This window comes from Lissotriton helveticus, chromosome 1_1 (genome assembly GCF_964261635.1).
Source record: "Lissotriton helveticus chromosome 1_1, aLisHel1.1, whole genome shotgun sequence".
Classification (NCBI taxonomy): Eukaryota; Metazoa; Chordata; class Amphibia; order Caudata; family Salamandridae; genus Lissotriton; species Lissotriton helveticus.
The window spans coordinates 605941581-605968636 of record NC_136057.1 but is presented as its reverse complement, the minus strand read 5'-3'; the positions used below and the strand labels follow the sequence as shown (position 1 = coordinate 605968636).

At 43.2% G+C, this 27056-nt stretch overlaps 1 protein-coding gene across 3 annotated transcripts in view; it reads left to right on the top strand.

The window, feature by feature from the left end:
* ITPR2 (inositol 1,4,5-trisphosphate receptor type 2) overlaps nucleotides 1-27056 on the top strand; it is a 1735249-nt gene that overhangs the window by 677988 nt on the left and 1030205 nt on the right. For all 3 annotated transcript variants that reach the window (XM_078674117.1, XM_078674116.1, XM_078674118.1), the window contains 5 exons: nucleotides 6445-6596; nucleotides 6984-7083; nucleotides 8398-8558; nucleotides 11914-12055; nucleotides 14917-15078. In XM_078674117.1, coding sequence (XP_078530243.1) covers nucleotides 6445-6596; nucleotides 6984-7083; nucleotides 8398-8558; nucleotides 11914-12055; nucleotides 14917-15078 — 717 coding nt within the window. The remainder of the gene's footprint in view (nucleotides 1-6444; nucleotides 6597-6983; nucleotides 7084-8397; nucleotides 8559-11913; nucleotides 12056-14916; nucleotides 15079-27056) is intronic.

Sequence of the window (27056 nt, the reverse complement as noted above, 5' to 3'; positions counted from 1 at the left end):
CTTTGCTTCATTCAACATGAGGACTCTTCATAGATGACTTTTCAGCCTACCTGCTCCTGTGTTCATGAGCGCACTGGTGTACTGTACCGTGGAGTCTCACTGTAGGGTTTTGTTTTCCTGTTTCTAGCATCTGCTCCGCTGGCTTCACAATGCACTGCCGTGTGCCGCTTTGGGCCTCCTCACATCTGCCTGGCCTAGCCTGGAGGCCTACGTTTGTCTAACTTTGCCTGAAGGCCTACGTTTGCCTGACCTTGCCTGGAGAGCTACGCTTGCCTGTCGCTGCCCGGAGGCCTACATTTGCCTGACCTTGCCTGGAGGCCTACGCTTGCCTGTTTTGCCTGGAGGCCTATGTTTGTCTAAATTTACCTGAAGGCCTTCGTTTGCCTGACCTTGCCTGGAGGCCTACGCTTGCCTGTCTCTGCCTGGAGGCCTATGCTTGCCTGTCTCTGCCTTGAGGCCTACATTTGACTGACCTTGCCTGGGGGCCTACACTTGCCTGTTTGCCTGGAGGTCTGTCGGAGCAGGCCCATTTGTTGAATCTCTTCATTTCTTTTATTTCATATATTCACATCTGCGCTGATGCGCACAGTTTTATTATTTTCTTTTTGTTTAATTGTGTTTCTCGCAAAATACGTCAGGCTTGCATAATGTTCTCTTAATGTTGGCTTGAGGTCTGTTGCTTGACCTTGCCTGGAGGCTTTTTGGAACAAGCTCATTGCTTAATTGTCAGCGCCATTTAATACTCCTATACCTGCGCTGATGCGCACAGCTGTAATCCCTTCTGTAAAGTTTATCACTGCTACTTCTGCACTGATGTGCACAGCTGCGTTTGCACACAGCAGTTATTTATTATTTCTAATTTAATATTTTAACAATAGAGGTTCCTAGGCAACAATTCAGTTTGCTAGTAGGCAAATCTAACCACAAAATATAATAGAAGTAGCTATGTTCACAAGTGTACTCAGAAATAATGATAACAAATTAATTAACCATAGATATTCAATTTATTAAAAACAATATACATATATATAATTTCAATGCTGTACTAAAGAGCCATATAAAACAGTGTCAACATATATTTAGAGAATTAATTGCATACAAAATAATACAATACATTCTCATATTAAAATCAAAGACAAAGAGAAATTGTTATAATACATTGATTAAAAAAGGGTTTGGATCTATATAGTGGTTCTAATATAGATTTCTACGGTTCTATGGTTAATTAATTTTTTATCATTATTTCTGAGTACACTTGTGAACATATCTACTTCTATTATATTTTGTGGTTAGATTTGCCTACTAGCAAACTGAATTGTTGCCTAGGAACCTCTATTGTTAAAATACTATTGCCCTGTCCTAGGAACATTATCCAATTTCAGGGGACCCCCATTTTTATGTATTAAAATTTATTATTTCTAAACCAGCGCTGATGTGCACAGCCTACTATTTTCCCAATGCTGATGTGCACAGCTGCAATTCTTAATATATACTTTATTATTGGTACCTTATGTGCACAGCTGTGATTTATTGTAGGTATTCACATGCACAGCTGTAGTTATCTTTGTTTACTTCCTAACACAGCTGTTTGCTTAACCTTTGTCTAATTTATCTTCTTGTCTTTCATAAAATATTCACATTTGCTTACATCTGTGTGAAACTCTCTCCTTAGTTCTTAAACATGCAGAATGCCACTGCTGCTCCATTTTTTCTAGCTGCACCTGGTGATCCTTTAATTCCGTGGACCAAATGGAAAAAAGTATTTCCAATTATGCTAGGGTCTGTGGCACTTCCTTAAGTACAGAAATGAAAGCTGCTTTGTTTATGCATTGTCTGCTTTTTCACCTTCTAGTAACACTTTGTTTCAAGGTAAATGTTTTAGGTGTGGCAATCCTGGGCACATGGCCAACTTTAAAGACTGTCCTTGGTGGAAAGTTTCCTGTTCTAATTGTGGCAAGAAAGGCAATTTTTCGCGATGCTGTAGATCCAAGAGGGAGCAGAAGAAAGTTAGGGAAGTTGATGTTTACGAGCAAGATGGTGAGGTTGTTGAGATTTGTGAAGTTGTTGATTCAAGGAATGAGGGGCCTTTTGTGAATGTATTGATAAATGATCAGTCTGTAAAAATGCTATTTGACTCTGGTGTCACAATCACACTTATTCCAGCTATGTAACAAGGTCAAATTAGTCAAACCAGACATCAAACCCAGAGGTTATTGAGGAGAAGGTATCGATCTTTTGTGGTATTTCTGGGGCACTATTGAATTCAAAGGAAGGATTGTGCCTGGGAAAATGTATATCTCTATGAGAAGGGGATTCTGTGATTAGTTGGATCCACCAGCAGGATCTTTGCGTGAACCTAGATCCAAATCAAGCGCCCTCGGTGTGTTTGAGGGATATGCCAGCTGTTAAAGCTATAAATGATAGGCTGATGTCTGGATTGCAAAATATCCAGAAGTCTTTAGCAAGGAATTAGGCTCCCTCAAGAACTATGTTCACCACATAAAGATCAAACCAGGAGCTGTACCCAAAGTAGCAAGGGTCAAGGGTGTTCCTTTACTAGTGAAAGATAGCAGGAAAAATTAATTAGATAAGCGTATCAAAAATGGAATCAAGAGGTAGAGGCGACTGAGTGGATTTCTCAAGTTGTTATGGCTCACAAGGCCAATGGGGAGGCAAGATCATGTATAGATTTGAGGGTGTTGAATAAAGAAGTCATCGTGGACTATTATCCTCTCCCTAATATCACTGAAATGTTTCCCTCTTTGGCTGGAGCCAAACACTTTTCCACATTGGATCTTTCATCAGCGTACCATCAGGTCAAGCTTCATCAAACTTCACAAGATCTTACCACCTTCATCAAACTTCACAAGATCTTACCACCTTCATCACGCCTTTTGGTACCTTCAAGTGTCTCAGGATGCCTTTTGGACTTATCTCAGCAGCCTCTGTTATTCAGAGTGTGGTGGAGAGAGTTTTCAGTGGAATAGCTGGGATCAAAGTATATCAATACAACATCCTTATCCATGGTGTTAACCTTGAAGACCATGATAAAAGGTTAACTCTGGTTTTAGAAAGGCTCTTTTCTGCTGGTCTCACTCTGAAGTCTGAAAAATGCAAATTTAATTTTGAGGAAATGTAATACCTGGGTCATTAAATTTCTGGTTCTGGTATTAAACCCAAACCTTCTTTGGTACAAGCCATTTCCAACTTGGAGTACCCTAAGGACAAAGAGCAATTATTAAAGTTCCTGGTTTGGTGGAATTTTATAATGAGTGTGTTCCCAATTTTTCGCAAACAACTGAAGTTTTGTGTAGCTTGCTAAAAAAGGTTTGTGAGTTTGTGTGGAGTCATGCCTGTAGTGAAGAGTTTGATGTCATCAAACAGTGTTTGAAAGATGCCCCTTCCTTATCTAGCTTTGATCCCTTGTTAGAGTCATATCTCATGATGGATGCTAGTTCAAAAGGTTTGGGTGCTGTTTTGTTGCAGAAATCTGGAGGTTCTGAAAATAACATTATTTTTATTTCCAGACCCTTGAGAGGTGCAGAGTGTAATTATTCTGTCGTGGAGAAAGAAGCTCTGGGAGTTTACTGGGCCATTTGCAAGCTAAAGAAGTTTTTTGGGGGAAATTGTTTCATGTTGTTTCTGATAACAAACCTCTTAGAGGTGTTTTCTTCAAGAAAGGGGTTGACTTTGTAAATGGGTTGTTACCTTGCAAGAGTTTCAATTTGATGTTTATCTTCCCAGCTCTAAAAACATTTTGGCAGACTGTCTGTCCAGGCTTTGTAGTCAAAATGATATTGCTGATGTCCCAGAGGAGTCTGAGTTCTTTTCTGGCGAAGAGTTTGAAAAAGATGTGAATGTTTGTGTTATCACTGAGGGTTTCTTTTCAGAAGAAATGTATTGAAACTTGTGCTGGCGAAAGTTTGTGATGGCTGGGACAACAAGCATGACTGTGATAAAAATCTTAAAGGCTTTTGGAATGTCAAAGATGAGTTAACCTTGGTGAGTGGTATCTTGATGCTAGGTTGTAAATTGGTAGTTCCTGACGCTTTGAAAGATAAGCTGGTGGACAATGCCCATGTGAGTCCGTTGGGAATAGCAAAAACCAAAGAAAGGGTTAGAGAAGCTTACTGGTGGCCAGCGATACCGTTTTCATAGAAAGGGTTGTTCGCAATTGCCGCCAGTGTGCTGGGAGTGACAAGGTGCTGAAGTGCAGGACCGAACCAATGATCGTCCGGGAACAGTCTTCTGGTCCTTGGGTTGATCCTGCAATTGATATTTTGGGACCCGTGAAGTTAAGGTCTCATGATCGATTTGTTTTGGTTTTTATGGATTTATATTCTAGGTGGCCTGAAATTAAAATTGTCAATTCTTTTGAACCTCAGGTTGTTGTGGCGTTTTTGGAAGAGCTCTTTGAGCGTGAAGGGCTTCCCATGTCTTTGTCTGACAAAGGTAATCAGTTTACTTCGCATTTCTTGGAGGAATTTTTGAAGGAGTGGGGTATAAAAAATAAAAAGGCTGCCAATATCAACCAGAGTGTAATGGTGCCATGGAAAGGTTTGTCTAAGTGTTGAAAGATACTATGCAGCTAGCAGTTGTTTCTGGTGATAATTGGGAGTTGGCCATCAAAAGAAAGGTTCTTGGAACCCAGATGATGTCTCTTGAATATCTGGGAGCCAACTGACCTTAATTATGCAACACAAGACTGGACGACACTGGGTATGATGTTCGCCAAGCGAAATATAGCCAAACACTGGGGATCACAAACTTGCCCGACGCACCGCGAATGATGTGTTGATACGGATGATGCTATGGTGGCAGAAAAAGCGACATATGTACATTGAGGCTGCCCCCAAAAATGGGTAAGAGTGTGGGGAACCTGGAACACCTAAAGAGGAAACATTTGTACTCCACCCCCGAACAAGTCGGAAACACATTCTAGCTGATTTAAATGGGTACGGAATATTTCATTAATGTCAGTGTACTGCTTGTATAGTCTCCATGGATATGTTGCTGTGTTGGAAGGCGTGATATGTATACCAAGCTTTCATTTTGTAACCATATGTTCTTAAGATTGATCTGTAATCAATAAGAAGAATTTAAAAAAGAAAGGTTCTTGAATATAGGTTTACACCTCATTCATCTACGGGAGTGGCTCCCTTTAGATTATTTAAGGGTAGGTCAGCCATTACTAATATAATTCCATCTTGGGTGGCCTCCTGCAGGAAAATGTCTAACTGTGGGTCTGAAGATACTGCTGGTTGGAAGGGAAAGGAGTTGGGGTGTATGCAGAGGAGGAAGGATTTGTTTGATGTGAGGAAGGCTGCTAAGAAAATTTCAGTAGTTGTTGGTGACTGGGTCAGAGTGAAATTACCAAGAAAAGGTGCTGGTTCTCAAGGTTTGGTAATCCCTTGCAAATTAGTTCATTATTCAACAATCTTGTCAAGACCAGTGACCATAGGATCTGGAACTTGGGTAGGGTTGCCATGTGTCCTCCTTGTGTTTCCTTTGGTACTGTTGTTCCTGCTGCCTACTCCACTTCTCAAGCGCCCAGGAGGTGTTCTCATTTGAGGAAAACTCCTCGTTGCTACAAGATTTTGTTCGCTAAGTATTTCATTATTTTTTCTGTTTGGTTTTCTTTGCCTGTATTGCTTCATGTTTATGCTATAAGGTGGAAGGTATGTGGTATTCTTCTTTTATGTCTCTCCTTTCTGTGCCTTGTATTCTGCAGTCTCCTTTTCTGAGGTTGCTAGGTTGTGTTCTATTGTGGAACTCTCCCCCTTGAGAGAGAATGGTTTTGGAAAGCTTTTGTCAGTTCGCTTGGACTGTTGGTGGCTGAGGTGCCTTGCATGAGATGTACAATATACTTATGCTGTTTCTTCAACTACTTTTGGTCTCCTGCCTGATATTTATCCTGAGGAGAACACCTTAGTATGATTTATTGACAATCAAGGAACACATGGATCAGTTGAGACATGTGGCAATGGTGAAAATATTTTGACTGCATAATCATTTACCTCAACACATAGGTGACCGGACAGTGGGGGCCCTGTACTCCAACAGCCATGCTATAATGTACTACGCATTTACATTTATTACACATCCCATTGTCATTCTGATGATCAGACACAGTGGGTATGAGAGCTTGGCTTGTGTGAGAAATGCGATTTAACATGTGCATGTAGAGGTTAGGGCCTCATTTACTGGATTCAAGCCAAGCAGAGATCAAAAGAGAATCTAGAGGTCCACAAAGCAAAACCAAAACAAGAGGAATACCCTAGAAAACATTGACAAATGTGGAAGGAGTGCAATTATTACATTGTCTAGAATTTTATCTATAAGAGGCGTCCTTGTACAATTTTGATGGTTGTCCTAAGTAAATTATTAGAACAGCTGAATACATGTGAACAGAGTTTTTGATTGGACAATCATTTTCATCAACAGGGAGAAGGCGACCTTCCTGCCTTGAAGAAGAAACGTCTGGCCGAGGAGAAGATCATGTACAGCCTGGTGTCCGTGCCACATGGGAATGACATTGCTTCTCTCTTTGAACTGGATGCCACAACTCTTCAGAGGGCTGATTGCTTGGTACCCAGGTAGCTACCTCTTGGCTGCCAAGGCAGCTGTGCTCAGAAAGGAACCAGATATCACCTGGGGTAAAATCCAGTACTTGTATAGCGCACGAATCACCCCCGAAGGGGTATCTCAATGCTGGAAGCCATTGGGAAGATTAAGCGAGCTATTTCCCAGAGTGCATGGTGCTGGGCAGACCCCTGCCGCCGGAGCCGGGGACCGAACCGTGGTCTCCGTCAGTCGGCCTGGCCGCGGCGCCACACCTCTTCCCTAATATATATACATTATGTCTAATTAAAATGGTATGGATGTGAACGTGGAACGATTGGAATATATTACAGTTTATTGAAGAAGATACTTTTTGTAAAGACACCTCTGCTTAACATGGCACATTTCTGTTTTCTTTTCAGGAACTCCTACGTGAGGTTGCGGCACTTGTGCACCAACACATGGGTGACCAGTACTAGTGTTTCAATAGACATAGAGGAGGAGAGGCCGGTAATGTTGAAGGTAAACTGGTTGACACTGATGAAAAGTGCTAGGTGTCCTGTTTTGATGCCTTCTTAAACATGCTCCCACCCATTCAGCTACAAGTGTTGTGATGCTTGCCACTGTTCAGTCCTGCCTGCTTGTGTTTAGATATATTATATTGTTGAATGTATACAGCGCTTCATACACCAGAAAAGGCCACGAAGCTCATTGATCTGCTATGGGTTCCGGGCGTTTTTTGAAGTGAATGGGTAATGGGTTGTTGGATGTGGGTACCCTGTATCTGAAGTGTTGGATAATGTATGCGAGTTACAAACACGCTTTAAACAAATAGCCATAGTCCTGCTTACCTTCAGCTTTTTTTTTGTAGCTATCGGCATCTTAAAGCTGAGACTGCAGTAGGGTGCTTTGCGTGGAGATGGCTGAATTCCAGCCTCCGATGCAGCTTCCAGAAGTTGAGATTGATAGGGAGCAAGATTAGTCTACGCCAAGCTGCGACCCTGTCAGAAGCATTAGGTTAGCATGCAGTAGATGAGAAGAAGCAGCACTGGAGATGTTCATGGCAAGATCCACAGTAGGGAGAAAAAGCAGGAGTTCTGGCCCTAGGCCCTTCCTGGCCCCAACAGGACTAAACAGGAAAAATGCCACAGGAAGTCCTTAAGGTCTCTGCTCTTCTCCCAAAGAGCAGAGGCTAAGAAGGTTCAGGTGGAGGAAAGGGAAGGTTGACTGTGACAGGATGGTGCACTGGGTGTGAGAGGATGAGGGGTCAGTGGAGGGGAGGGGGGGGGCATGAGGCACTAAAGATGGGCTGGGATTGGCAGAGGTAAATGCAGACAATACCCACTACATGCAAACTATGGAGAAAGTGCACAATACAGTGTAACAGTGCAATTTGCCAACTGAGGCAATGAGTTGATCATAATTACACTGAATGTAATGGGATGGTGTTACTTGAAGCGCTGGTCAGTCAGGTCTCTGGACACAAGTACATGGGTACCCTGGTGGCGTCTCTCATCCTGTGTAACTCAGGTGCCTGCCTAGTTTACCTGCCACTCTGGCATTCGCGAGAGGGTGCAGGCCAAAGGCTGTTTTCAGAGCAGGAGGGTCTGTCATAACCTGGCAATGCCCATGTTGCCCCATTCTAGAAGAAGTTTCCTGTAGTTCTGGGCTGGTGAGAACATTTTTGCATGGGCTCATTTTGGGTTCTAGTGCTGTCCTACTGCGATCACCCCAAGACGGGCCGCTGACCATTGAGATTGGTATGGCGCTCTTTTAGTGTAAAAACTGCCTGCTTTTCATGGCTTTTAAAAGTATAACCTCTTGCATTTCTTGCAGATTGGCACATGCCAGACGAAAGAAGATAAAGAAGCATTTGCCATCGTATCCGTTCCTCTCTCAGAAGTCCGGGATCTAGATTTTGCTAATGATGCCAACAAAGTTTTAGCGTCAACCGTCAAGAAATTGGAACATGGAAGCATCACCCAAAATGAAAGGCGGTATGCTGTTCTTATGCCACGCCCAGTTTTTTTTCTAGTACTTTATGGGGTGTCTTGCCCATCTTTACTTGTGATGGCTTCTGCTTGTGGCTGAGATCTGTCATTGCCATTGTAACTTTGACTGCCGCAAGTATTTTACCATCACCATCACTACTCTCTCACCTTGGGTTAACCGTTGTATCATCAGATCCCTTCGGGGCCTACTCGGTTACCTTAGGAGGACTTATTTCTTTGGAGAGAGAAATCCTTCTTCGCTTGCTGGCCCCTTGGTTTATTCGGCTCATTCCTTCTGCACATTCAGTCTTTGGGTCAAGCAAACTTACAGATCCAGGGTTGATTGATTGATTTAATTGCTCGATTGATTGATTGATTTGATTGATTTATGAACTTATATTGCGCATACTGTCACCCCACGGGTATCCTGGCACTTCAGACTAAAAACCGGACCACGATGGAACAGGTCGCAACTGGAGGAGCAGAAAGAGGGGGCTTGGACTACGCCTTAGGAAAGAGCCAGGTTTTCAGGTTCCTACGAAGCTCTAGCAAGGCGCTGATCTGTCTAAGGCTCTGGGGAACTCCATTCTACAGTCGGGCGCCGGCCACACTGAATGCCCTTCCTCCTAGCCTGGACCGTTTAAATCTAGGCACCGTAAGTAACCCGGCACTAGAGGAACGGAGCTGCCTTGTAGGATGATACCAAGAAAACCTTTCCTGCATAGGGATAGGGCCTAGTTCATGTATCGCTTTAAAGACCAGACATAGGGATTTGAAACAAACACGTTTTATCACTGGCAGCCAGTGTAGCTCTCTCAGAGCCAGTGTAGTCGAGGAGCAGCATTGCCAGCCAAGGGCTAGTTTAGCAGCTGCAGACTGGATTCTTTGGAGCCCCTGCAGAATGTATACTGGGGCCCCCAGATACAAGGATATACAGTAGTCCAGCCTGCTGCCTACTATGCTACTTACGACCACTGATCGCTTCTCTTTAGGTAGCAGGGGAAGTATTTTGCGCAACATACGTATTAGAGCAAAACAGACACTGGCGGTCTTATTTGCCTGTGATTCCATCTGGAGATCACTGTCAATCATCATCCCCAGATTACGTATCTTACTTGCCGGGGTCAGTGGTTCCTCCTCCGGGGTAAGCCTGAATTCGGAGGGGAATTGTCTAGGTAGCCTACCTGAGGAACAGTGCAGCACCTTGGTCTTTCCAGCGTTAAATTGTAGGGAATTCCTTTTAAGCCTGTTGGCTGTCCTCCGCATGCACTCCTGGAACAGTTCCAGAGATACTGCGTTATCACCTTCCAGGGAGAATGCCAGTTGTGTGTCGTCCGCATAGTTGACTAAGCAGACTCCGGCAGACTTTATAATGGGGAGCAGGGGCTGCAGATAAATATTAAATAAAATGGGACTGATCGCGGATCCCTGCGGTACCCTTTGGATGACTGGCGATTTATTAGCAGTGAAGGGCGCTAGTGTTACCACCTGATGTCGTCCTGCTAGGTAAAATTGTAACCATTGCAGTGCCCGCCCCTTCACTCCTAGCTTCTGTAGTCTCTCCAGTAGGGTAAGATGGTTCACCGTATCGAATGCGGCCGACATATCGAGAAGCACTAGCACAGTCGCATTCCTATTGTCGGCACGCATCCGTAGGTTATCCAACATTGTAACCAGGGCCGTCTCCATCCCATGACCAGGGCGGAAGCCAAACTGATCCTTGTCAAGCAGAGAGTTCACCTCCAGAAAACTGCTTTTTCTTGGATTTTCACTGGGTAGGGTAGGAGGGAGATAGGCCTAAAATTAGCCGGTACCGATGGATCCAGGGAAGGCTTTTTAATCAATGGAGTCACCACTGCCAGTTTCCATTCCTCTGGGACCACTCCTTCCTCCAGGGACTGATTACATATCGGCCTCAACCAAGGAAGAGTGTCTAGGCCAGATGACTTCCAAATTCTGGAGGGAAAAGGGTCATTCGGGGAGCCTGAGGAGACACTGTCCACCAGACTGTCAAATGCACCGTTAGTAAGGGTTTGGAAGTTACTTAGAGATACCAGTTGTTGTTGGTCTTCAGCTCCCAGCAATCCCGGATTAAGTTGTTCGGCCTTGGTGTTAGCAGTGAGGCTATCCACGATCTTAGCGATCTTATCTTGAAAGTGTGTGGCGATTTCATCGCAGAGTTTTTGAGATGCTGCCACTTTATTGCCCATACATTTAGGGGCAGACAGTGCCTTAGTAATTTCAAAGAGCGCCTTTGTCCCATTGAAGCATGGGCAATTGAGCTGGCATAGAAATCTTCCTTGGCCTTAAAAATGCTTTCTTTGTAGTGCAGCGGTCTCTGTCTTAGTTCAATTTTTCTTCCTCCCCATATCCCTTTCTCCATTTCCTCTCCGCCTTCTTGCGGAGCAGGCGGAGCTGTTTCAGCTCCTCATTAAACCAAGACGCCGTGACCTTCCTCCTATTTTTTATCCTCTTCATGGGGATTGCTTGGTCTAAGATGGCAGATATATGGTTAGTGTAGACTATATAATTCTCATCTACAGTTAGCGTAGGATCAAAATATGTGGCCTCTGGAACAAAGACCGGGGTACTGGTCTGACCCAGTTTTGCCCATTCCCTACCTATCCTATAAGACCTTTGCTTGCCTTCACTATCCCCCGAATGCTCCATCCTGATGCTGAACATGACTAAATAGTGATCTGACCAGCTTGGAGGTATTATATTAAGTACCCTTGTAGTGGCCTGATTAGAAAATAACAAATCGAGGACATGCCCCCCTTTATGTGTCGAACTTTCCACCATCTGGGTAAGATCCAAATGTATGCTTACAGATCCCAGCTCATGTGGTACCTCGAGGATCTGAACTGCCATCATGCTGGGGTGCGGGGAGCTTCTAGATGCTCCCAGCCACTGGACCAACTCACTTGATGCCAGTTCACAAGCACTTCAGGTGCACTCTTGGTGTTTACTAGGATTTTTTATGCGGGGGAATGCCAGCTAAGTGTAATACTTTTGTGGGGGGCGTTCATCCTTCATGCACACATACAGGCCAGTATGACTCTCCACAGCGTGAATGTTCCATTGCATCTAATAACTACACCAGATGTTGTCTTACCTTCAGTGACCTTTATAACTAATCCCTTGCATCCACTAACCCCTTACAGACGTCTCTTCGGCGTCTCAATTTTGCAGAACGCAGATTTTTCACCTTTGCTATATATAATTTGATAGTTTGTCTTTTATGCCTTTTTAAATCTCTAAACCATAACTTCATGCAGACGTGTTTCGTAACAAACCTTTGCCCTTGGTCTCTTTGTACGAATTGACCAAAATATGTAATAATTAAAGTATTTGGTTTTAGGTTTGTGACCAAGCTGTTAGAAGAACTTATTTTCTTTATGGCCAGTGTCCCAAACAATGGGCAGGATGTGTTGGAGGTTGTGGTTAATAAACCAGACCGGGAGAGGCAAAAGTTAATGAGAGAGCAAAATATATTGGCACAGGTAAGATTTAGAACGTATCTGCCATGAGCATTTTTTTTATATTTTCTTTAGCTCTCGCCTGTAAGGTTTCATTGATTTTAAATTTAATACTTGGCTTTAATCTAAACCACTTGCCATTCTATATTAATGAGATTGTATAAAATGTCACTTTAAAGATTATAAAGGTACAGAAAGAGCAAGAAAGCAAGACAGTAGAAAAGAACCACTAGCAGGTTGACGAAAAAACAACGAAGTAGGCACCAAATATTTGTATGATGAAATGCATCAAAATTAAAATGCATCCTAATAACTGTCATGCAAAGAAAGGAAAGAGAAAACACGATGACGTAAGGCCAACATCAACTTCCTGACTTTGGAGAGTCAACAACAGTCCATAGGCCTAGATGACAGTCCGAGTCCCTGCTCAATAGGTAGTCCACAACAGATGAAATGCGTGTACATAGAATTTGTGGCATCCAAAGAGGGCGTAAGAAGACGCATCCCAAATGAGGAAAAGGGAGATAGATGAAAGTGCCACCCAGGCATTAACTGTTCGAAACACAAGTGGTCAGTTGCAGGTGCCACAAGCCAAGCGCTCCCTACAGCATCTCACAACAACCAAGTTGGAATTGAAGGTGATGGTGGGCATGGTTTGGCATGAGGGTACAAGGGTATGTTGACCACATTGGCCATCAAGATTGAGGCGGACACCAGCCAATGCAGCCATCTTGGCCAGACAACCTGCGCATTCTTGCCAGTGTCTGCACAAGAATTTAAAAGCCCAGGCTGAGCCGGGAACTGGGCTCCCACAGAGGCATATATGTTGCTTACTGACTGCTAAAGCTTCTCCTGTTGTATGCCAGTCAGAAGGCAGGAGAGGGAGCCTGCAAGAGTGCATATTTGTTTTGTTTTTAGAAAGCATCATATTTTAGCTTTAGAAATACTTTCTAGCTACAGCATTAGAGGGCGCCTCGCGTCCTGATTTGGCCAACTAGAATTATGAACTTGCATTCTGTGAGAGTGTGTAAATTAACTATATTTCTACCTGGGATTACTTTATTGTGTAGCATGCGGTGCTAAAACGCGGCAGTTTTTGATGGCAATAAACTGGACCATTAAAAGTGACTTGCTAAAATGGTAATGTGCACAGCTGTGTAAAGTTCTACAGGAATCTTCGTATGCTCATATCACATTGAGACTTTCGAATAATTAGCATCCTTGGATAGCATTAATTACAAACACTGTAATACTTATACTGTATATTCACACAGTGCCATCCTAAACTTTTATTGAGACCGCTGGTGGTAACACTTTTTGTACGCCCCTTGTTCAGAACAGCATTGAATTTACCACGCTTTTCAGCTAATTCAAGATGCTGTGATGTAAATGCAGTATTAAATGATATGTTATACTTTCAAGAGTACGCAATAAAACGAAAGCTCAATGTGCTCAGCATTCACTAGTCAAATACTACCAACAGGAAGCCTCTGTAAGCACTGATCGAGCAAATATCTGTGGCCCTTGGATCTAGATTTGTTTGGTTTTGCAGCAGCAATATTTTATGTAGAATCTCTGTCTATCAGGCCTGTTCTTCCCATTGTGGGAAACACACTGTATGGGGACTTGGTAGATATTTAGTGCATAATATTAGAATAAGACATATGCACATAACCTTAAAATGGTAGCATTATTTTATCGGATATTCATAATCTCAAATAAATGCCCCTTCACAACAAGCACTGCTCAGAAGACATTCACCCTTGCATCAGGTGAACCCAGAATATTTTCTCCTTGATTCCATTGCCTTGTCCCTCCTCACCTTTTGCTCTCTCTACACTTCTCTGGCTAGACCGCTACCTCCGACTATGCTGAGTGACCTCAATGGAAGGTGGAGAAGGCAGGCGAAAGATAGAGCGGTATAAGAATAGTATAGCAGGAGTAGTAAAGAAGGTGGGTAAGGAACCTATATAGGCCTTTACCCTCTAAAACTGTGCAGCCTGTAGAGGTCAAAAGAGGGAATGAACCATATTTATTGGTACGGTGGCATCCTCAGTTATTGGTAATCACATGTTTTTAAAGTAACATGTCAAGTCCGTGAATTTTTATCAAGCACCTACAATTACAAGAGATACCAGGCCCCTCAGGTTTCCAGTTTCCTCAAAACTACTATTAATAGACTGTTTGACAGGTCCTGTTCTTCTTTAGTGTGTGTTTGTCCAGCACAATGAGATATTGTGTAGTTTCAGGCCAATCTCTTCTTTATCTTTTCTGTATTATGTTGCATAAAGTGTGTGTCTTTGTTTAGATTGCAGCTGTATGTTGGTTGTTGATGTAGTGTTAAATCCCTCAATGTGCTGATGAGTTGTCCAATGTCTCTCAAAGGCTGTTCGAGAAGCTTCATTTTTCCAAAGTAGAGGAGCAGAGCACGCTCTCGTATAAAACAGTTACTTCCACAGTCGCTGGGTGATCATGCACGTAATGACATGGCTTTACTCCATCTTGTATGTTCATAGTAAATACAGGGTATCTCTCATCCTAAAGAGCTCTTACACACATGATCATGTTTATTCCTCTTATAGAGATTTGTTTTTCAGATGTGTAATAACAAATTTGTAGTTTAATTTTGTAATGCTGCTCAACATAATTTGTTATTACGTGTGTAACTTTTGTTAGGACAATGACCTCATTGGGTATAATATGTGGTCATATACGGCAACTCTCCATTCCACTCACTCTGAGTTCGGTACTCACTATTCATAAAATAATAGAAGTACACAGCTCTGAAGAGTGCAGTATAAGAACAGGGTGCAGTTGCTCACAACAGAAAAGTATTGTGCTTTTATGTGCAGCAGTCTCATGTCACATGTGTTGACTCTTTGCAGATATTTGGAATTCTCCTGGCACCTTTCAAGGATAAAGCGGGAGAAGGTCCAATGCTTCGGCTTGAAGACCTGGGAGATCAAAGATATGCCCCGTACAAGTATGTTCTCAGGTTATGCTACCGGGTTCTCCGGCACTCTCAGCAGGACTACAGGAAAAATCAGGTGAGTTAAACCAGGAGTCTGAATCAAAGAAGTTCTGTTTTTTTTATTTCTGTTTAGTTTTTGTTTAGTGAGAGCCAGCCTGTTCAATTCAGGACAGCTTCTAACTTAGTTATCTGATCTCCTCCCCATTACCAACACTTTAAATGAACTAAAGGTGAGGAGTGGCCTATGTATGCCTCTTGTCTCTGCAATGCATGGGGGCCACCAGTATTGTATTCTCTTCCTCGGATGAGGCTAGGCCCCTGCACTGTCTCTGCTCTGCCCTTAATCATTCTCCGTTTATTATCACCGCCTAATGACGAGTAGGCAGTGGCAGGAAGGAGTTTAAACTTGGTTTGTCTTTTACTCTGATTGAAAAATCATTCTCAGTTTGCTGTGTGCAGATTGTCTTTCAGTTACATATACTCAACATCAGACTTACTTTGACTGCTGGTATTGTTCTTCTCTAGGCGGCATGAATATAAAGTGAAGTGCAATATTAACTAACTTTGGTGGAAAACAGCACTACTCAAAGGAATGTGGAATGAAAATTACGGAAAGGAGTTCCGAAACCGCTCCCTTTCCCCTCCTATTTGACCCAAGAATTCTTCGCTTACAGTGTTGTCTTTAATAGGACCCACCTTATGGGTGTGTTGATTTATTGTCTACTACACAATATTTCTGCTAATTCCCAGGTCCACTGCTGAGCCTTACAGGTTATTAGTACCAGTTTGGGATGAAACTGAAACTTCAGTGGCGAGCCAGGCAGATCACCCAGGACAAGTAGTCCTGGGGCAGATCACCCAGAACAGATGGGCCCAGGCAGATCACCCAGGATAGGTGGGCCCAGGCAGATCACCCAGGACAGGTGGACCCAGGCAGATCACCCAGGATAGGTGGGCCCAGGCAGATCACCCAGGACAGGTGGACCCAGGCAGATCACCCAGGACAGGTGGGCCCAGGCAGATCACCCAGGATAGGTGGGCCCAGGCAGATCACCCAGGATAGGTGGGCCCAGGCAGATCACCCAGGATAGGTGGGCCCAGGCAGATCACCCAGGACAGGTGGACCCAGGCAGATCACCCAGGACAGGTGGGCTTCCCGTGAAAATGTATAACTTGTGGTGACGTCGAGGCCAGTAGCAGTGTGCACTGCAGTAGTCCCTTCAACAGGCAAGTGGAAACCTAAAGTACATGGCGGAGTTGAGGTGCTCTTCGGTGACCTTGCTCCAGTTCCATCGCGGAAGGAGTGGTGTAGGTTTGCAAGCGGTGGCTTTGTCGAAAGAAAAGTGTACGCAGTGGTGGTCTGTTAAGGGGGGTTACGTGGTGTGGCTGAAGTAGGTGGTGTTACCTCCTACGAAGATGGGGTCGAGGGTGTGTCCTGCCTTGTGGGTAGGGTTAGTGACGAGCTATTTCAGTCCGATGTTGGCGAGGTTGTCCAGGAGGTCGGAGGAGTTGGGGTCGCTGAGGTTGTCGAGGTGGAAGATGAGGTCTCTAAGCAGTATGTAGTCCATGGAGGCGATGGTGTATGTGCAATGAGGTCGGGGATGGAAGGGGTGAACATGGTTCGAGGTCTGTGGTCTGTAGGTGAGGTGAGGGTGCCGCGTATGGTCGTTCTGTGCCTGGTATGAATCTGGAAATGGAAATGGAAAAGGAGGTGTTCCGTGGGGGACGGGTAGTCATTCGTGCTGGAGGTGATGAGTCAGAGTGAGTTCTTGTGTGTGATGGTGATGCCTTCTCCTGGTTGGTTGGGACGGTCCTTCCCCTGGATCTTGTATCTGTCAGGGATGGCGGTGGCGATGTCGAAAGTGGAGGTGGGGTTGGTCAAATTTTTCGTGAAGAAGACAACGTCTGGCAAGAGGGTGCCAAGAAAGTCCCAGATTTCTACTGCATGTCTGTGCAGGGAGCATACGTTGAGGAGGATTCACCTCAGGGCTTCGGGAGTGCTGACGTTCGGTGGGAGGGCGTTGGCCATGTGAGTCCGGAGGTTGGTGAAGGTTTGTTGGCAGTGTCAGCAGGAGAACTGGCTGTGGGTGGTGTTCAGTGTAGACGGCTGGCAGTCGTCGTTCCTTCCAGGGTTGAGTTTTTGAAGGGCAGCTGCTTCGTAGCGGTGGGTGGTCGAAGAACCAAGGTCTCAGGCACTGATCGTGAACGGGCGAAGACGGACTTGCCTTTGGTGCACCAGCTGCGCGTGGACGCATAGCGGTTGCCATTAAGTAGGGGATGGGGAGGGAGTGCAGTGGGAGACGGGAGCAGGTACTGGCAGGGGGGAGGGGCCACGGTGGCAGCAGCGGCGGAAAAAAAACAGCAAAACACAACAAGACACAAAAGAGGAGATAGATATGAGCACCTACCTGGGGTAGAGAGGTGCTGGAAGGCAGCGGTGCAACGACGGAGCTGCACGAGTGGAGAGCAGAGTTCCCTGACCAGGAGGTCGGAGGTCATGGAATGTAAGAGTAGTCTTGTCTTCAGAGCAAACCTCACTCAAACCTAGAATGTACTATTCACTCTTGGCAGTTATTACAAGGGTATCCAAAAGTGTTTGTTGGATTACCAATTAGTAATTAAGCCACCAATGTATGTTGGTTGTGTGCCGTGGCAGGCTCACTTGTTTGGTGTCTTCACTAGGTGTTCTATCCATCTGCATACTGTATGTCTCAGCCACAGCCCAATTTAGTCCATCACAGTTCCTAACTAGTTTGTAGTATGTCAACTTCCTTGAAATTAGTGTTCACTTCTTGTTTGGCCCTCTCCAGGGATATGGCTCCGGGCCTATTGCGTTTAATTACTTACCAATTGTTTTTTCTGTAATTCTGAGTTCAGCATCAGCTAATGTAACCCTGTGCCCAGCTACTAACGTTGTCAACCTGTTTTTAGAACAAAGACTTGGCTGGTATTTCTTAGTAGCTTGGGCTGTTTTGCTTCTGCTTCTATGTTACCGCTGTATTAGATTCTTGATGGTTTTACATTTTTCTAGGCGTGGAGCGGTTCTTTTTTATGTCAAAGATAAGTAGGGTTTGTTGTACATTAGTTTGTGCTCTTGTGAAAGGTCTACTTTTGAGTGACATCAGGTCTGTTTCAGAAGAATGAAAATCATTTCAAATGATTACTTGCTTCATTGTGATGATGCAATTGACTTACAGAACTATAGTACCTTTTTATTGTGTATATGTGTGGAGAATCCCCACTTTGTACATTCATTGTCTTTCTTGAACCACTGATTTTTTTTGTTTAATGCTTGATTTTTGTGCTCCTACGAAAAGCCAGCTAGTCTGTCGTAGGGAAGGAAGGTTGGGTGAGATGCCTTGTGTGAGGTGATGCCTGAAACGTGGTTGCTTTTGAATAATGTTGGTGTCCGTCATTGTGCCGGTAAAAGGCTGAGTTACAGATATATAATTGTTTATTGTGAGAGAGAGGATACTTGTTTGCTGAGACTTTCAGGAGGTTATAAGAGCATACGAAGGAGTGCACTGTGGTATGGCTTTGCCTGGCATCGAGGTGCAGGCAGGCAGAGCCCTCTACATCCTACCTGCGAAGGCACTGGGTGAGGGTAGGTTTAGGATTGGCTAGTGTTGGAGTTTCTCTGCAGCTCAAGGATGCTTCTCTTAAGAGTGGGGGTTTGAAGACAGGGTCCAGTAATGGTAGGTGTGAAGCTGGTGTACATGTTCAGTTGATGAAGTTCAGGAAATAAAAACCGAGACCAATTCTGGTCATGCAGCAGTGGGTTGGTAGTCGTAGCTGGTACATTAGACATGCAAAGCAGTCAGTTTTTGGGCTACATGGATATCTAGTTCCTGTGCTTTGATGGTCCTCTTGGATCTCTCTGGTGCTGACATAAGATCTGGACTTGGATGAATAAAGATACCGGGGAAGTACATTGGTGGAATGCCTTGCAGGTAATATTTAGTCAGAGAGGGAGAATCTTAAGGTAGGGCTGGAGGTCTGTGGTGTTTAGGCTTTAGTAGGATCATGGCTGGCTTCAGTTAGGACAGTCATTCGTTGTGTATTAGGATGTATTCAGACTCAGAATAGACTTTGTACCTCAAGTATGCCTACCTCCACCAGGGCCCACAAGGGAGCTCTGAAGAGATAGCCCTGGAGGGGAAAGTGTGGGGAGGTCAAAGGCAAGAGATCGGTGTCACCAGACAGTTATTTTCCTTCCCATACCTTCTCTGCTTAATGGATGGCTGTAGCATTGTGGATTTTATGCTAAAAGCATTACAGTTACAGATACAATGCTATGCCATGTCTAAAATAGTGTTCTTGGACACACAGAACCAAAAGGCACAGAAGAGGTAGTTCTCTCTTGAGGGTAAACTGCTGAAAAGAATGTATAGCTTTCGTATAACTGTAGCTGTTCCCTAGTTATGGAACTACATTTGTACTGTGCAATCCCAGTAGTGAGGATACCTGTGCAGTGGCATAATGCAAAAAGATGGCGCCCACCTGCAGAATGTGATTATGGACCCCCGCGTCTCCCATATCTCACAAATATTCATTGTCTTTGTGCTGAATTGGGCCCCTCTTGAATGGGCGGGGGCTCCCTAGAGGGTTCCCCCCACAATGCACCGCAGGGACTGCATTATTTTGCATACTGCATCTGTGCACCCGATCACCAGGCTCCCAAGATACTTTGGACTTTGAAATCCTGCTTATCACCCAGCCTTCAATCAAGAATTGACTGCATCATCACTGACAGAGCTAGAATAGCTGAAAGCCAAACAACATCTGTGGGACAGAAATCCCATGAAAAATGTGCAAAACAAATTTTTACTCCTTCTCCAGGCTTCTCCTTCTGAAGTGCGCCCGTTAGACTGCGCTTCTTCAAAGCGTAATTGCAATCCCCATAAGTCCAAATGACCAAGGCAGGGCCACCTTCCTTCCCCTCCCTCCTTATCATACTAGAAAAATTGTTCTGCTACTAATCACACTCTGGTATCCTGGAGCTTCCCCTTTATCTTTTTAAATACAAATATATTCTAGGGCACTGGTGTCGAGAAATAACAAATGAACAGTGACTTCCTGCTTACATGTGCAAATTATAACAATTGCTGATTGAAATGTTTCATGCGTGTGCCATACACCTTCTCTCCACCTACTCTGACCCATTTCCCTCTCAAAGTTGTTAGTCAATGGCATTGTTGGTATTCAAATGGATGATAGGCCAAATGGTTAAACAAATCTTTAAATCCGCAGTTGTCTGAAGCTAGATGCACCTTGGCGGCTGTTCTGTTTGAAGCTAGAGCCTCTCCCTTTCATTGGATGGCTTCTGCTGTCCATTAGACTTTTCCCTACTAAAGAGAGCAAGATTCAGGGACCTGGAGGGATCTTTTTCTGTGCTAATGGTGCCCTCAGCAGAAGTAGAACAGCAGCATCTGTGCTATCATCCACTCCTATCTGCACACTGTGGAGGAGGAAGAATTGCGGAGGATGAATGGCGACGGATTTAGAATATTTTACATCATGCGTGCAGTGTGCATGTTGGAGCCAGGAGGCTCCGCCTCTCAAACGCCGAAGGGCCAGCTGCCGCTCCTGAGCCCTCTTTCTGGTCCCCTGATATAATTTAAACTTATAATTTATGAGTTTGTGTCTTTACAGATTAGAACTTAAAACAGTTGTTAATCCTCTCTTTGTTTCTAAGGCCTGTTTAATACTAAAATTAAAGCAGAAAAGAATATCAGATAGAAGGAAACTACAAGGAGAGAGGGTTGCAGTTCTGCCAGTAGTTGTCTTTGGTAAAATCAAAATTTTCTGTCATTTTGGGCAACAAAATAAGCATTGGGTTGGTTTCATTGCGCAACTGGAAACAGCATATTATACAATCCATAGACGCTTACCAATACCCGATAATGCAGTGTTACTTACTTAGTGTTATAAGTATTAGAAAATGTCATGAGAAAAATGTACACGTCACTGACTAGCTTCGGACGTGCTTCCAGTCAGAAAGCTTATAGGCAATATTGGTTCCAGGTGGCACGTCTTTAACTGATGATTGCATAGTCCAACATGGTTCTCCAGCTAAGGTAGCCAGAGAAGCTACCTTGCCTTTGAAATGTATATCACAAGGAGAGAAGACATCTAGTATAAGCAACCAGAGTTGCATAAACTTTTGCACTGCCTCAGGGTAAAGAAAAAAGAATTGACATTGTCTTCGGTAGAATAGGACCTGGGATATGATTTTCTATGTTATATTATATTATGTTACCTGGATTTGTATAGCACACTGATCACCTGTGAGGGTATCCACACGTTTGAGTAGGTATGTAGGTGTTAAGCCCCACAGAGTTAGTGTAAGAGCCAAGTCTTCAGCCTCTTGAAGAATTCAGTAAGCGGTGAGGAGGCTCTGATGTGTTGTGGGAGGTCATTTCGGGTTTTGACTGCAATGTAAGAAAATGAACGACCTCCCAATATGTTTTTGTGAATGCAGGGGTGCGAGTGAGTGAGAGTGATACTGAACGTAAGTGTCTGGCAGGATGGTGAAAGTGTATTCAGCTGTTCAGATATGCTGGTCCAATGTTGTGGAGTGCTTTGCATGTGTGCATGAGCAGCTTGAATTGTCTGTGTTTTTGAATGGGGAGCCAGTGGAGCCCTCTGAGGTGTGGTGTGATATGGGTGCAACGTGGGAGGTTGAGGATGAGTCTTGCGGCGGCATTCTGGATGATCTGGAGTCTGTGTAGGAACTGATTTAGGGAGCCCGGCTTAAAGTGCATTTCCATACTTGAGTCTCCTTGTGATGAGTGTGTAATACTAGAAATCCTCAAACTCCTTCTCAGGGGTCTTACCAATAAGTAGTCCATTCAAAAGAAGCAAAGAAATCAACAGAGAATCTGAAATATGAAAAGACATCTTTATTACAATTAATTGTGAGGCTACGTCGCCCAGTCACACCTAAAGCAACTGAATGAGGCAGCCTCCTGAATGGTCTCAGCACAGACCTTTTATACCATTTATTATGCCCTAGGCACACATTTTCTCTTTGAAGTACATTATTGTTGGTCACTCCCAGGACGTGCACACAAAGCACTGTATGATGACAAACCCACTTTCAAGATAAGTCCAGGCCATAAACAATGTCCACATAATGCGTACATTCTCTAGCTGACAAGGCCGGATAAACCCAAAACAGTAAGATCACAACCCATGTCATAAATAGGTAGTGGAGGCAGGAACAGGAACAGATGGAAGTAAGATAGGCACGTTTGTGTGTAGTAAATCTTTACAATGTCCTGTGCTCTGATCTATAATCTTGATCAGCTAAAGGGCAGGAACTGGCTTGGCAAGGTTAGCCTCAAGCAACAGGGTCAGCTTTCGCCAGGTCATGCAGGAGTCAGCACAAACCCATGCTAAGGTTATGTCCTTAAATGCTTATTCTGCCACAGTGAGGGCCTACTGTAAGGGCAATCCACAAAATGGCTGCAATGCACAAGATGGAACCCGAGGGTTCAGAACAAAACCTTCAAATACACAATGAATCCATTGGTGTAACATGACAAAAACACTTGCACTTGCTGAACTCACTGTTTACGGTCTGCTGTTACCAAATTCATAACAGAATCATGATATTTAAAACACAGGTTCAGAATTCAAGGAACAACAGACCATCCTTGTGCCCTTACATAGGCAATCACTCAGTCTATATCTGCAACTGTGCCCAAAGTCCGTTATAAGCCTCTTTGGAAGGCTTCTATTGTCCATCAAATCCGCTTCCATTGTCTTTTTCCGCGTTGGGCCTCTCGATTCAGGCCTTTTCATGGGAAAAAGTACTGCTTAGTTGGAGTGCCCTCCTGGCAAACACCCACAGCTCACTCGAAAGTCTCAATGTCTCAAAACAATGCACCAGTGTCTCTTCTTTGTGGCAGACACTACAAATAATGTGCTCTTCATTGATCATGGGCACAAAACATCTCGTGCAGATCCAAGCACTACTGAGAAACAGCCTCTCAAGATCAGCAGCACTTTCACACTCCAACACTCATTATTTAGTGTCAGTGGGCGCTCAAGCTGCTCTCTCATGGGCACCAGAATATAGTGCCTTTCCGTCGGAGCAAAGGGAAAAGAGGTGTGTGTGTGACCAAAACTCGGGCCAAGGGCTCAAGGGACTGTACACTGTCAGAGGTTTCCAGCACATAACAGGTAGAAAGCTCAAACAAACAGAAGCTCTCATTCTGTGGCAAACAAGGAACCAGCTCTTTTTTTTTCTGCAACGCCTTCCGATGAAGCAAATGCCTTGCTTGGGAGGTACCATTGACGGCACGCTGATGATCGCTGTCCAGCCTCGCGACTTTCTGGTTGCAGGAATTGTAGAGCCAAGAAGTCTGTCATTCATCTGTAGCGGTCACTGATGGGGAGTGGGCTTAGTCTCGATCACATGTCTGCAGGGTATCACTCTTCCTTTGACTCTGGAAGATCCCGCAGAACCTAGTGATATAGGAAATGTAACACAATTGTTAGTTTCCTTCAAATCAAGCACAAAAAACAGTTCATGGGTTTTAACAAGGGGACTGCAAGCAGGTGGCCTGCAATCTGCAAGGGAGTGGCAATACGCCATGGGAATCTAAATGGATGTCCTCACACAGTGGCATTGTCTAATGGGGTAAATACATATTTTCCTCAATGATTAAGCCTAGGTGTTCCTAAATTCCTTATCTAGAACATCTCAAATAGAGAAATGACATAATACAGATTATCAAGGACATGAAGAAAAGTCCCTTTAAAAAATGTGCATCAAGTGCACTATGCAATACAAAGGCTAATGATCAAATGTGCAGACAAAAAGACAAGAACTAGAGAGTCCTGGTATTTGCATGATTAGAACACATCTGATCCCACCAAAAATTAAAGCAGCAGGAACAGAAGAGAACTGAAAAATTAAAATAGACATTGAAAATTCGTCATGTTCAAAAGGTAAACTTAAGATATCTCCTATCGAGATGGAAAACATGTCTTACTATAATATTGGGTCAGTTAACCAGTCTATCACTACCCCGACAGTCAGTCTGAAAAAACATTGAAGTAGGCCTGAGGAAAATTCTTGAAAACCAGTCTGGTCATACAAAAGGGAATTATACATAACATGGGGGGTCCCTGATACATCACTGCAGTCTAGAAGTGTGAACATAAACAATACGCCCATAATAATAAATGGGCTGACTGGTGAAAGGAATATGGAAAAGGGAAATGGAACTAGGACACAACTAAAATCCCCAATAACTAAGCATGATGCGACATCAGTCAGGGGAGAAGCAACAAAAGAAAAATCTATATAGGAAGAACAAGAGTTTGCTTGGGTGCCTCAGGCATGTGACACAGCACCAAGAGTACAGGGGATACACAAAAGACCAAAGTTACACAAATTTTAACTCTACTGCTGGCAACTACACCATATACGGTAATCCTAACTAATGTTCCTGTTCTCTCTTCAGGGAAAAAAAAAATGAAACCTGGTTTCCTTTCAAGGGACAAAGCCATATGCTATTTGGGAAACAGAACATGATTAAGCAATGCAATATAGAAATTAGGCCACCTTGAGTCACAGATCTATAATTCCATCCTTAGGTCCAATCAAGGATACATAAATGTAGGGCTGCCTGTTCCTTTAAGGGAAGGGGCAGTAAGTGACTAACAGCAGGTGACACACTTTGATCCTGTATATCTTTTTAGTTTTCTTCAATATCATTATAGCCAAATTTAGGCATGCACTGGTAAAAGTGCTGCCTGTCTTCCTCACAGTATGAAAACCATATCTGTGAAATTTATGCTTATACCAAATCCATCCAACTGTTGTGCAACGATACGTATCGTCATACGGGTCCCTTCACAACACAGGGGAACTTGTAATAGTAACAACATAAAACAAAACATACACACACAAAAAATGCACATGTCAAGCCATCAGATATACTTGCTGTATATCAAGCACAAAAAAAAAAAGCACAGACAAAACAATAGCATATGTGAATAAGCGGTGACACACAGCACCATGGCACATGTACTTTATGCACTGTAAACCTGCAGCCCAAAACCCAATCTTTGGGCCTGTCTAAATTTGTCAGGTCTAAAATCCTTACCCTCCTTTTGATAGTAGAGCACCAGGCAGTGGGAGTCTGCTGTCAAATATAACTTTGCTGTCTCTCTTCTAACATACAGGACCAGCTAAAATATTTCACGATAGGGCCAAATACACAAACGAAAACATGAACATTTCTTTCCAAAGAAATTACACAAAAACACATCTCCTTTCAACTAGCCAAACTCACGTGTCTTGTCAGCCTTAGAACAATCCATGAATGATCTGTAGGCAGAAGCAGAAAAATACACAACACAAAAAAACACATTTTAACATACACAAAAATAAATTTTCATTACTTAACTGTTACTCTCTTGTCAGTTCACCTCGCAACATCAAGCCACCTTATTTTTACCGTTCTAAAAGAAATGGTTACACTGACACTCCATATTAATTTGGCACCTATAATTTCCACTGTGAAAAATAATTCCTAATTAGCAAATCATTTTCACTTAGGCCTGTAGCCTGTAGCCTTCAAAATTTTGGAAAAGGGCTGCATCTTATTTCTATCTAAGACTTAATGCAACACTTCGTTTTCTGTCAAATAAACGCAACTAGCAAACATTATTTTTCTTAGCGTGGAGACACAAATGTATCAGTTCTGCAGAGCATTTAACACGATGTTTGGGTCTTTCAAAGAAACCCCTTTTTATTTTCCCTATTAAATTAAGTTCTTTCATTTTATTGATGTTCTCACGGAGGAACCAGAAACCCCACCTTTAGAGGCTCGTTCAGCAAGGTCATTCTGCATTCCTCGGAGGCAAAGTCCTAATTAAAAGGTCACAAATGTCAACATGACAGCCTCATCCATTGTTTACAGAAAACTAAAGATAGCATCTTAGCGCAACCGGAGCAACCTGTTCTCCTAGCCCACAGTTTCTGCTAAAAAAATGTTTTAGGCTGACAAAGACAGACCAGTTTTTAGAACAAATGTTTGTTGCAATGGTACTCATTTCAGCAAATTTAATTGGAGCTCACTGGGCCATTTAAAAGTAAACCCAAATGGGGACAAGCTGCAAATTTGTATTATACACAAATGTATGCATTTACTGAAGCCAGAGACACTTTAAAAAGTACTCTAAATGAAAGCAAAATGCAGTTTAAACAGTGCTTTTACTCAAAATCGACTTTCATATTTTGGGCATTAAAAAATGAATATCCTTCAATTTTCTTGCATAATATGTATTACTAGAATGTCTATTACATAACCTTTGAGTCAGGCATTTGAAAATAATAACTTATACTTTATAAAAATGAGCTTGCTTGCGCCTATGCCAAGGGGAAATTATACACACGAATGCTTGTCATTTTAGTGATGCAACATAACTTAAATCAAATTTTAATGCTAGGAGGTCATAGTATGAGTGTTAAGCTTATTAAATATTAAAAAACGATTATTGAAGCACTTATTTTTAATAATTATTTTTCATAATTAATAATTTTTTCTTCCAATAAAACCAATTATTCCTTTTTGTGATTGTTCTACATATAAGAGCCCGCTGCATCCCTTGCCTATCATTTAGATGCATTAACTCACAAACCTAAGCGCATATGCCAAACTTAAAACGCGTCACATTCCTGCATCACATTTTTGCGCCACATTTATTTATTAGGACGGTTATGCAAAATTCCACCCGTGTTTAACTGGAAAAGTGCTGGCTGAATGAACATTCCTATCAAATATACTGCAGCTGAAATGTTTGCCTATGAACATCTAATACAGTGCATCTAAGGAAAGTGCTGTAAATGTATTTATTTTTGTAAAAATAGACAATTTCTTTTTTTTGGGGGGCCTTATTTATATCTATTGAATGTTTTTTCCTAATTTTATCCTTTAAGCGTGTAACGGCAGTTTTGTATATGTGCACAATTGCTCATTCTACAAACTAAAGAGCAACACATACCCATCTTAGCACATTACATGTTTCATTTCT